At 34.9% G+C, this 12704-nt stretch overlaps 2 protein-coding genes across 4 annotated transcripts in view; both read right to left on the minus strand.

Annotated features, from left to right (window-relative positions):
• LOC117208521 (furin-like protease 1) overlaps positions 1 to 12704 on the minus strand; it is a 230792-nt gene that overhangs the window by 29377 nt on the left and 188711 nt on the right. For all 3 annotated transcript variants that reach the window (XM_033449721.1, XM_033449720.1, XM_033449722.1), the window contains exons 3-6: positions 6219 to 6440; positions 5717 to 5845; positions 3706 to 3871; positions 3337 to 3509 (exon numbers count right to left, since the gene is read on the minus strand). In XM_033449721.1, coding sequence (XP_033305612.1) covers positions 3337 to 3509; positions 3706 to 3871; positions 5717 to 5845; positions 6219 to 6440 — 690 coding nt within the window. The remainder of the gene's footprint in view (positions 1 to 3336; positions 3510 to 3705; positions 3872 to 5716; positions 5846 to 6218; positions 6441 to 12704) is intronic.
• LOC117208523 lies at positions 7917 to 9715 on the minus strand. The gene has a single exon (XM_033449724.1). The coding sequence runs from the start codon at positions 9654 to 9656 to the stop codon at positions 8154 to 8156; it is 1503 nt and encodes a 500-aa protein (XP_033305615.1). The 5' UTR covers positions 9657 to 9715; the 3' UTR covers positions 7917 to 8153.

The following is a 12704-nucleotide window of genomic DNA, read 5'->3' on the forward strand; positions in this document are numbered from 1 at the left end:
ACTCTTGAGGTTCCTTGAACTGTGTTTTTAATCGAGCTGATGTGAACTAACTGATGAGCTTTGACTGTTACTTGAAAGTTACCGTGGAATATGTCTAGAGATCAAGTATAGAGACGAAGTGACTGCTCTGTAGGTATGAGAACAAGTTGACTGTCCTGTCGTCGTGAGAACAAGTTGACTTTCCTAGTGTAGTAAAAGAAGTGAAGTTCGTTCTTATATGATTACGGAATGGGTGTGCCCTTTGAACGAAGAACGCGGATTCGTTGCTTACACTTTTCGTCAGGAAAGTGAGGGTAACGATCCGCGATGCCGATTGGTTATGACCAACGTTAGGAATGAAGATAGGAGGATGAAGCCTCCTACCAATGTGGCACATGGGCGACATTGTTTATGGAAAAAACCAGCTTTTCCATTAGACAAATATTCGTTTTTTCTATTAGGTAACTACTCGCTTTCTTCGTAATTTGTAAGAACGTGCAACAAACCTAAGGACTGTTTTATTATAAGTACCAGCCATAAACCGAAAATACTTGCAGGATTAAAGGTTCCTGCAAGCTAATAAGATTCAGTTTATGGTGGGGTCTTAGGTTTATTAAGGGTCTGTCTAATGGTGCTTGGGCCTTGATTGTCAGACAATGAAGGACGTCGCACGGACTATTTCACGTGACGTAGTAAGCGGTTTAGAAAATCTAAGATAATCTGTAATGAACTCCTGACAAGAAAGATAAAAATAAAAGAAAGAAATAAAGGAGCTTGAGAACAATAGTCTTTTTTCTATTTCTTCTTTATAGTGATAAAGTGATAATTAGTTTGTGTTATTTCTAATAATTTTACTATATTTTTCAATTTCATAATACTTTAAAACTTACATAAATAAAAAGAAAAAGGCATATCATTTTAATATTCGGTGAGAAGAACAATTTGGTTTTATATTCTTTTAGGGGAAGTATGCATGTTTATTGTTGTAGTTCCTAAAAAATGTAACATAGTGAAGCACTTCAACACTATTCATAAAAACTGTAATAAAAATTCTCCGATAAATTCTATAATTAGAAAAAAGAAATTTATGTGGTGAAAATGAACTTAGCTAAACAATGAAACGTTTTTACGAAACCGGCTTCACGGTCGAAGAAAGCAACCTTTTCTATCTCTTTTAAAACTTTTTACTTATCGATAAAGAAAAAGAAACTAGTTTTAGAAGGTAATTTAGTAAAAGAAGCCATGTTGTTGGTTTCTGAGTCAATTTTTGATGAGTAGAAAACTAAAAATGAAATAATGGTAGCAATAAATAAAATCGAATTATCGGCGGGAGCAGTAATACGATGAATCGAAATTACTGCAACTGATATTGAGACAAAGTTGAAAGAGGATTTAGAAGAATACATTTACTCTTTTATATTTACTTTTTTTTTGCAATTAAATGAGTCTACTGATATATCGGATACTTCTCAATTAATTGTGAAGACGACAATTATTGTTTTCGATAATTTTACTACGAAAGAAGAATTTCTTAAGATTCTACTTTTAGTGAGGCCAACAAGGGGAGATGATATTTTAGCAGTTTTCAAAAAATACGCGGAGGAAAATAATTTACCATTATAGAAGTTGATCGCGATTACAATCGACGGAGTTCCGGCAATGGGAGAAACAAAACAAGGATTTATCGCGTTATGTAAACAAGATCGTTCATTTTTCAGATTTATGTCATATCATTGCATAATACACCAAGAAACGTTATGTGCAAAGATAATACCTCTTCAACGTGTCATATAGACAGTATTATAAATTATAAATTCGATAAGAGCTGCATCAATGTAACACCGATTATTTAAATTACTTTTACAAGAAGAGAATGCTGAATTTAATGATTTTACTCGCATGGAAGAGCGATGACTTCATAGAGGAAAAATACTTTAAAGATTTCTAAATTTATTAACTCAAGAGTAATAAATCTTGGCCACAGTTAGAAAACAAAATATCGTTTTTTGATCTTGGATTTCGTACTGATTTTATAGAAAAATTTAACGAATTAAATTTAATATTTCGAGACAGAAATCATCACATCGCTCGAATGATAAGTGCAATAAATTCATTCAAAGAAAAATTGATACTTTGAAAATGGCATCTTTCAAAAAACAATTTAGTTCATTTTCCAAATTTGAAAAATATTGCCAAAAATATAATATTAAGATATTAAGATATAATATTAAGATCACATCAGAATGATAAAACATTTTGGAATTTAGTTAATAAAAATACTTATCCGTTGTGAGTTAGTTGAAGATTTGGATTGCTAAGTATCACATTTATGTTTTTTTTTCTTTAGTACACAAGTTTGGAAGTAGACTTTTGTATCTTGTAGTAATAAATTTATGTACAAATTTATGCAAGATAAATAGCATCAAGTGCATTTTAATGTTACAACTTTTCCTTTGTCAAAATTAAGTAAACTGCTCTTTGTCATAAGTTAACCATTCGGGGTTAACCGAGGGTTATCCTCCGGGGTACTCTGTATAGTAAAAAGATTGTAGATTACTGTTCTAGATCGAAAGTACTTTCTTTTTAATTAGTCGTCAAATCATACTAGTTAGATATTGTCATACCTTTTTCCTACAATTCTTAATTATCCTTGAGGAACCTGACTTTCCGTTTAAGCGGAATTTATTTTCGTTAAACGTTCCCTACCATCGCGTTGCGTCGCGTCCCGTCGTATCATGTCGAGTCGTTCTCCTGAATCGTCTGTCTTAATTATAGATGAACATATATCTATTCTAACGATCTATGTGTTATTTCGATGCAAATCGGCTGACATGCTGAAATTCCTTGTCCAAGGCACAAGATAAAACATCCTCGTGTCTTCTCTAGCAAACGTAATCGAACAGAGTCTGCTTTCGAGCGACTACTAAGTATGTAGCATCGAGATAACAACGAAGTACTATCTGCCTTCCAGTCGTCGCTCTGCGGAAACACGCAAGAGATGTTTCTAGGAGATAGATTCCTGGAAATTTCTATCCGAGAGGCGGACCTTCCAAAGCTATCGATTGTACAGGACTTTTGGTCTATTCCCAACAACGTAACAAATGTATTTCATAGGGTTTTAATGAAACGTGAGAATAAAGGATCCAATTTTACGCGCAACGAGACTTATTTATTATAGCGTGGTACAGAGAACGACGCGGAAGAATTGGAGCAGAAATTAGAGGAAAAAACAACAAGGAATAATTTCGTGTCGTATGAGTTATTTATCGTTTTGTAAACTTTTCGTTACCGATTCCAAGTATGGCACTAGTAGTTGAAGATCTGAAGATTTTTGTAAAGTGTAAAAAATTTACCAACCTTTGTGATTCCTTCGATGAAAGCTCTAGTAGCAAGTTCACCAGGACCATCGACGGTTTTTCCATCGTCATCCGGTCCCCAGGAGGCACTATAAATGTCGATGTGTTGGGGATTTAGACTCAGAGACCTCGCTTCGACAGCGTCTGTCACGTCTCCGTCCAACATTCTTACTCCTACGTAAATAAAAAATTAAATCCTTTTAATTAAATTACTCATCCCGAATTGGATTGGTTTATTTTTTAATATCTCGTTATTTAATATGTCCAGTTTTATCAGAAATACACGCATTTTTTTCATTTCTCCCAAAATACTGCACCGGTTTTTCAAATAACCGAAAATAGCTGAGATCCGTTTTTTGAATACATTTACCCCCGACACCAGCTCCGAATGCAACTCCCACCGCGCACATGGAATTGTTAGCAGTTGCAGCCACTTCACCGGCGCATCTGGTGCCATGTCGATTACTGTCTAGAACATCGTATCTTGGCATGGGATCTTCATCATGATTATTAACGTCGTAGCTCGCTTGTGGATCCTAGAAAGATCGTTCATTCGATTATTCTTGTGTGAATCATGTATTCTTTTTCTACCGTATAGGTTGTAACGATTTAAATACAGAAGAAATATACTTTCTTCGGAAAATTTATAAAATCTTTGGTTTAATATCTTGCGATATTTTTAACATTTTCAAGATCATGAACCTCAACGCTTATCTTATAGTTGAATCGTTGAGCATTGTCACCCGCTGTTCTCGTTGAGATTAGATGCTTTTTCTTCTTGCCAATCGATAAGATGTTTAATTAATATCAAGTGAACTACTTCTGTAATTACCGAATACAACTTGGCTGCACTTTTACGAAGTTCCCAGTGAATATCGACTTCCTACAGGGCCCGATGTAATTGCTTTTTCCTTTAGACAGTTAGAGGATTGTTTTAAAGTTCCGAGTTTAGTACTACGGTTTTTTGTTTCTTTTCGTATATAATATTTTTTTTACAATCGATTAAATAATTCTCGCGACGGAATTACAAAGTCATGAACATTCGATATTTTACATTTATACGAATAAATAAATTTACACTCATCTTGGATATTCTCTATCGAAATGCGGTTTCCAAAAAATCGAGTGCTAACCATACAAATATACATCACCCATTGAATATAAGGAAAGTAGAGAGCAGAAGTTAAAAATCAATGACAAAAATTTGCAAGAGGTAAGATCGGAAGAGCTGTGCAAACTGAAGGCACATAGGAAAGTCAGAAAAAGAGAGAACAGGGAATATGGTGGAAATAAGTCGAGGGAATTTAACTGATTAATTTGAATCGCTTGTTTTGATATGTAGGTATAAGAGTTGTTTGGTTCAGCTATGTAATCCAACAATTTCTAAAATATCGTAAAAGAATTTTAAACGTCGTTTCAACAAAATCGTAAAAAATGTGATATTTTAAATGATTGAAAATTTCAATTTCATTGACGGCACGTATCTCGTACGGGTCGATATCGATTACCGCCGACTATGTCTGATTATAGGAGATCTGTATCTACTGGGAAATTGTGGAGCTCGATACACGTTTGTCCGTGGTTGCCTTATTAACCCCGGCCATTCACTAGTAAACATACGCGTTTCTCTCGTGCGGTTTAAGTCTAGTGTTTGACTCTATGTATGGCTCCTAGTATTCCGCTGGCAACTTCGACAATTTCGGTAGCGTGGCACAAACTTGCTTCCTGCAGTCCACTAACGAGAAATAGAGAAGCAGGAGAGTTTTATATGTATAAATAGTTAAAGAGCAAACTGCGTTTAAAGAATTTTGTGTGAATCGTTGTAGCGTAGCAAGAAGAGCGTTGCATACGTTGTAATCGCGAATGCACAAATCTTATTACATTTATGACGCACTGTCGTTCCCACGAATATCATTCGTTGTGTCTAACACGTTTCTTTACGATAATTTCTCGTGCTGCAACGTTGTATTCGTTGCAGTTAGATGAAAATAGACGTTTAGTATATGGAATAGACGAGAGTTTCTAAATACAGGTATAGTTTTTGGCGCCATTCCGAAATCTGTCTGCCCTCCATTTTGTAGGGTTCGGTTCGTCCTGTCTGTTCTGTTTGCTTCGTGGAACCTGTCGATCTTTTGTGTAAATTGGAACGTACCCTGATAAATTGCTGAAAAACTGATTTTCTCTCTTACGAGTGAAAAGATTGAACATTTTCTGTTGTACCGCGGTGAAATTAAATGTGACTGTAGTTGTTAAGAATTTTATTTCTAGAATTGCTTTAGAGATTATAAATTTTTGTCGTGTCAAAGAATTGAGTTCTTTTCTCGAATTATCTTCTTTATCAAGCGTTTTATTGGATTAAGACAATAAGTAATGGAACTTACGTAGTTCTTATAGAGATCAGGATGATTTTTCTCCAATCCATCATCAAGGATCGTGACCACGATTCCGCGTCCTGTAATTCCTTCAGCCCAGGCTTCCTGCACGTTCATATCTAACCCCTCTCCCCTATTCTATAACCAATTATCGATAATCGTATTTTAATACGTTTGTCTTCAATCTTTCGACGTAAACAAGTTAAAAAATTTCTATTTTATGCATAATATGCATAATGTACGCATATTTACATGTTACGAGATTCATGAACGAAATTGTAATTTTCTTTAAATATACATTGAATTTTTTTAATTTACATACCTAACAAAATATATTTACCGTTGGTCAACAAAAATTTGGCACCAAATCGAAATTCGATTGAAAAAAAAAATCGTAGAAAGAGACAAGGCAATAAAGTATTTTTATCTCATAGGCCTTTGTTTAATTTTCCGTGCACGTTCGATCAATTCAGCGAGAGGAAAGAAATGAGATTTATCTGATTCAACTAACCAAGTACCACATTTGAGGCCACATCTCGTCATTGAGAACGGTTTTCAGGTTGGACGGACCGCGTTTGATTATCAGATCCCGTTTCGTTCGCGATTTCACTCGCTGCTGCTCTGCTCGGCGCACTCTGCGGTCTTCTATTAGCCTCCCTTGTACTCCGAAATGTGGTTCCGCCGACCTCTTCACCACTGACGTGTGCACCATATGGTACCAATCGTCTACTATCTGCAACAAAGAACAATTTCACATAAATATCTTCGTGTGATAATCACGCAGTCTTTTCTACTCACAACTCTTCTCGCTTAATGTACCAAACGATAACGAACGAATTTTAATACGAGATACCGTTTCCGAGTCCCGGCTAGTTGCTTTATATGGAGCATAATTTGCCTTTTATGTTTCACCCGTTTCGCTCAATCAATGTATTTCAACGAAAATATATGAGAATACGTCTTTAGTCACTGAGATAATATTTATCGAGGTTTGTACTCTAACTTGTTCGAAAACTAAAATGAAAGAGATATAAGTAAAAATTACTTAACATTTAGGATGACTGAACATTTGAAACTTTTCGATATGGGCTAGAATATTTGCTATTATTGTAATTTAACGGAGAATAGTTTACTTAGATTTGATCGGTGATGTTTCATTTCGTACCACATACGTGTACATCGCTTGGTTGTCGAAACGAGAAGTAGTGGACTACTAGTTACGACTCGATGGTCTGTGGTTGGTTACGGCACAATCATGGCACAATACATAATAATTCGGTGATAACAATAATAGATGTAGCGATTAGTTAAATTTCACGTCTGCAGCTATTTTTCGAAATTTACATATCTCGTTTATATTGTACACATCGTAAATATATTGTAAATATTTATTAATAGGAAACATCACATAGTACATTAAATATAAAGAATGTAGGATGAATAAAGTAGGTGAATAAAGAACACAGTAAATAAGATAAAGAAAATAATAATTGATAGAGATAATTGAAAACAGTTATTAAAAACAAATAATTATAAATTATAATTACAAATAACTAATAAAACCAAAGTTATAAATAACAATGGGTGGCGATATTCCGATTCGAGTCTGTTATAAAATCATGGAAAATATCAATTTTGTTATCAATTAATTAATATTTCATTCGATATGTTAGAATATAAATTTTATTATTGAACGAAATAACGAAGCTTTAATCACAGTTTCGAGATAGTAAAGACCAATGTCCAGAAGTCAGAACTCTCGTTAAAACAAATTTTCTATTTACCGCAAAACGCTTTTCTTATATGCACAGCCGTTTACAAATTTTGCTGATAATCGTTAGAAAAAGGAAGGAAAAATGGGTGCGTCGTATATTTTCTGCGGTTTTCATTAAGGACAAAGTATTCATCATATTTTTGTATCAGGGGAAAAATTTAAGCTGCTCGTGGAGCAAGATTATTTGATGCACAAGTTTGCCCCCGATATGGCGATATGCAACGGTAAAGATATATGGTGTAGGGTAATGATAAATGTGAAAAGTTGGCAACAGCTGCTGCAGGCGAGCTTCTTACTGCTTCTTTCCCGGTGACAACTTGCACTGCATTTTTTCAAGCTGAACATTCTTTGTTTGAAGAATGTAGCTTACATTCCACGATGGAACTATTGTTTCGCCTGCTTTTATCGAGTTGAAAGACACGTTTGTATTGTTACTTCCAGATATTTATTTCATCCCTATTTTTTTATAACCCAATTTGTAGTAACGCAACTGTTGAAATAACATTGGCATGTCGTTGCAGCTATATTAAAATCGATACGGAAAATTTCTATGAGTTAAACGAAAGATTAAAAATATGGTTATCAATTACCATTATCATATCAATTATCATTAACGAATATGTTTACAGAAAACTAATACACGAGAAAACTGATAATTTAGAAATCATGAGATCACGGACATTTTTTCCTCTTTGTAACTTTTCCTTTTCCTTTCTTTATACGTTTCTTAGTCTTGACAATATCGTTGAGGCGACAGCACTTGAAATTACACGGATGCTCTAGTAACTTGGAAATTTCACGATGCACCGGGCTTAACCTTGGCCTCTTTATTTCCTCTATAAATGAACGATCGTTGCGTTTCACTTCGATCACTGTAGGTGAACATGGATCCAAGCCATTTTTCGATTTAAAAATCTTCAACCGAACTTGATATTTCTGTTCTTTCCATTCACCACTTCCCTTGAAACACTTTCGCTTTTTTCGAATGGGCAAATATGTCTCTTCCGATTTTTTTAAAGATCTCGTTTTAACCTCGTCTGGCTTGCGATTCATGTAAGTAGTCTGCATCTCCTTTGGATTGGGACGCTTACTCAAGCCATACTTCAAACTCGATACATCACCTTTCGAATCGTTGACGTTTTCTACTTGACACGGGTTTTCTGACTTCTCACAAGAGCCACTTTTATATGCAACGAAAGATGTTTGACTTTTCGTATATTTTCTGGTGGAAAAGCACTTTTTGTCACCATCATCGTATCTCGTTTTTCGAGACAAGTAACTATCCTGCGTGGATGAACGAGAGTTACTGGACCCACGTTTCGTTCGATATTCCACGCATGAAGGCGAATCCGTAGACGAATGTTGTAATCCCTCAGCTTGCAGATCTCGAGATACTTCGACTTTTAGCTTCTTTTTACTCGATTGTTGATGGGGAATAAATACTATGGGAGACGGACAGATAGGAGGGCTATGTTTCTTCTTGTGTTGGCTTATCCTCATCTTCTCAGACCAGTGAATAGATTTTGGTGGTGCTGGATCAGGGAGAATATCTTCGTGCAAATTCGATGAATTACTGCATGCGTCTTTCGAGCATCTGGAATTCTTTTGCTCTAAATTCTCTGCTCTCTTGGGTAAAAACAATTTAATTATGTCGGAACTATGTTTCTGTACGCAAACCATAATTCTATCCATCTTCGATAAAATTTTTGATTCTTTTTTATCCGCCTTCTGAGCTGGTGATTTTCTATCATCCTGATCATACGCATGGAAGACCTTACTGCTTCTCGTTTGATCAAATTGACGTTGCTTGTAGTGCTCGAAATCTTTTGAGCTTCTCTGGCAATCGACCTCTGTCAATTTTTTATGTTCTTCGAAACATTTCGTCGACAGCTTTTCGCTTTCTGCCGACTTCTTACGATCTTCGAAATCTTCCACCGATGCCTTCCCACATTTCCTCACTTTCTTACGATCGTCGGAGTGTTTTGTCGATTCTTTTCGGCAATGTCTGTATCTTTCAGGTTTATTAAAATACGATGGACTTGTCTGTTGTATCGAGTAAGAATACTCAGAGTGTACATTTTGTGCGTCATTTTGACGATGATCTTCCGAACCGTGCTGGAAACATGTTTGGGAGCGTTCTTGTATCCGAAGTTTCTGATCATTTTTGAAAACCATTTTTGGTTTTGTCGAAGGAGAACGTTGCTCTTGACAGTCCGATTTCGGGAACTGTTTATTTCTATTGGATCCTCTTTTGACAAGTTTGAAGAATAGGTTTCTTTTCGTATAATTAATCGCAGGTATGTTGCTAAATCGTTTCAGATAAGTAGGAATCGTTTGATTTAAAATGTCAGTAGACAGGTGTGTTCTTATTGGAACAATTTGTCGTTTGATCCGAATGAGATCTTGAGGATCGACGGTGATATCGATAGACCTGTTCAGAGTCGAGTATTTTTCGAAAGCAAGCTTCAACGAGTTATTCAATATCTTTATAGCAGAGAATTTTCTGTTCGAAAAGAAATCGATTACTTCCTGCAACTTGTTTCTAGGCAAATGTACTCCAACTTTCTCTTTTGAAGTATTTTCCGAATATTTTACTTCGTCGGATGGTACCCATTTTGGCTGGATGTTTCTTATTCTCCTTACTGACAATTTTATTCTCCAAGAAATCTGTTGGTCATAATAGGTATCGATAAATCAAAAGATAAAAGTACAGTAAATATAAAATAAAATAATTGTACAAACTATTCGTTTCCAAATGATTATAAATGCAAATGAAAGTTTTCTTTACTTAAAAATAAAAACACGAAAGAAAACAAAAACAAAGATACATTTTTATCTGAAGGAGGAGAAATAGTAGTATAGAATTTCTTTCCTTCTCAATAACATCCATGTCTGTATTTTTTACTTTCATCTTTATCTTTTGATCTCAATATTTCTACATAAATTGAACGAGTGCTTAGAGTAAAAATATATCTATAAAGAGAAAAGATCTTTGAACGTAATATCTCTCCGGGTAAATATTCGTTAATGATTCATCTTTTGCATAAAATGGAATATTTCAAGTAAAATAAACTGTTCCGTTTAAAATGTTGCGCAAGAACAACGTCTTTGATCCTCCTCTTTTTGCTACCGGTATACTTGTCGAACAAATCTGTGTTTAATTGCAAAGCATTTTCGAGCATCTCGATGGATTTGAGAGGAGATCCTGCCAAGTCAAGACGTTTCTCGCGTTCTTTGATGCGGAGAACATCTTTACCTTTCGGGATAAAAGTCTCAACATTTCCTACGATGAATCGTTGATGTATCTTACATCAAGACCTTACATCTTTCTTTCTTCTTTGTTTTATCCTGTTACGGTTGGTTCTCTTTCTAATTACTACCTTAATCTATCTACTCGCCCCTTATCATTATTACAATTCCTCATTCGAGCCGGGGAGGATATCAGCGTAGATTTTGTTGCTTTTGAGGTTAATTGCTCGTGCAATTCTTTGCAGTAACTTGTCGGACTTTACTCAATGGTAAATATCTTTCGTTTTTTTAGCGTAACATAATCTTCAAATTTAATTACCGTAACATAATGGTCTCATGAAAGAACAAATGATTTTTGATAATTTTACTACTAAAATTTGGACACTATCATGGTGGATACGAATGGTCGAATGGTACTTATTCGTTTATACCTTCAGATCGAAGAAAATGTTATATACACATAGTAATACGTTACTTTTGAATATTTTGTTTATTTATAGAGCTTAGTTATTTATAGAAAGTAATTTATAATAGAATTAATTTATTACTTATATCAAATCATCACGCGGCGTATCGTGAAATTTGTGTTCCTATTTAAAACAATTTTTCGAACGAAATAAATTTTATCGATACTAAATAATTTAAAGTTTGGCTGTTTTATTCATTGGAAATTAAATAAAATCCAATTATCGAAGTCTTGACACTGAATGCACCGAAATTCCTTGGGTATACACCTGCTTTGGACGGTTAAATTCTGCTAGAACTTCCGCCTCCAGGACGTTTTGGAATCCAATGCTAGATTGCTTTAGTTCCGAGATGCAAGTTCATCTTCGATATGTGGCTAGACATACGCAGACACTGATCGATCTGATTCATCGCCAGTTTGGCTTACGTGGCTGCACAACTCTCCGTAAAGGCATGCCCCGATAAATTTCGTTTTGCAAGTTAATAGTGATAACTAGACGGCTAAGCTTGTTTTATCATGTATGTGCGGAAAATTTTAATGTGCGAGGTTGTACAGAATGCACTTAGTATGTAAAATATATGAAATATACAAAGTAGGGTATTCCTTGGTCGAGTGAAGATCGGAAAATTTGTCTTCGTGCTTTGAAAGAAAAAGAAAGAAAAAATATTACCAAAAAATGGAAAGATATAATTAACCCTTTTAATAATTTTAAGACACAAGACATAGGTACCATGGTTAAAAAAAACAAAATTATTAATATGGGAAAGAATAATTAAGCGTTATAACAATAGTTAACTTTATACGGAAAATTTCGAAACATAATAGCACAGGTTCGTTGTATTATAATTTTTAGAACAGCACCGAGTTGTGTCGCGACGTCATATCGACAGAATGAATTGATTACGACATCGATGGCACTGTACCAAATCAGCTTCGTTAACGACAGTCTCGTGTTGGTGCATACAATATGGAGAGTCATGGTGACCGCTGAACTCGGAATTAACTATGCGAACCTTCGGCTACGTTCTTTCAGATTTTTTGTATCGATCCTCCGAAAAGATATTGTTTAACGCGGACATAAATCTATAATCAGATACTATCAATACTAAGTTGAAAGCAGTAATGTAAATAATTTATAGCGTTATTTAAATGTCTAATATTCTTTTCATAAATATTTCTATATTGTCTGACGGCCATTAATAATAACCATTATCTTATAGACTTGTACAATTTGTAAATGATTAATTAGATTTATCCGACTTTCCGAAAATGTCCCGATACTTACGAACGCGGATGTATGTACAACGTTCGATCTTGATGGCAGCAGAGCTAATTGATTAGGAATAGCTTTCTAGTCCATACCATCAGCACGATGACACTGATTAGTGGGTTCCATGTTCTATTTCTGGAAATACACGAACTATCAAGATTACTCTAACTTCTTCGTTGATTTACGATCAATAGTCGGTTGTATGCTGCAAATTTAGAACAATGCCTTCGTCTATTAT

The sequence above is a fragment of the Bombus bifarius genome, unplaced genomic scaffold (assembly GCF_011952205.1).
Source record: "Bombus bifarius isolate JDL3187 unplaced genomic scaffold, Bbif_JDL3187 scf7180000008138, whole genome shotgun sequence".
Classification (NCBI taxonomy): Eukaryota; Metazoa; Arthropoda; class Insecta; order Hymenoptera; family Apidae; genus Bombus; species Bombus bifarius.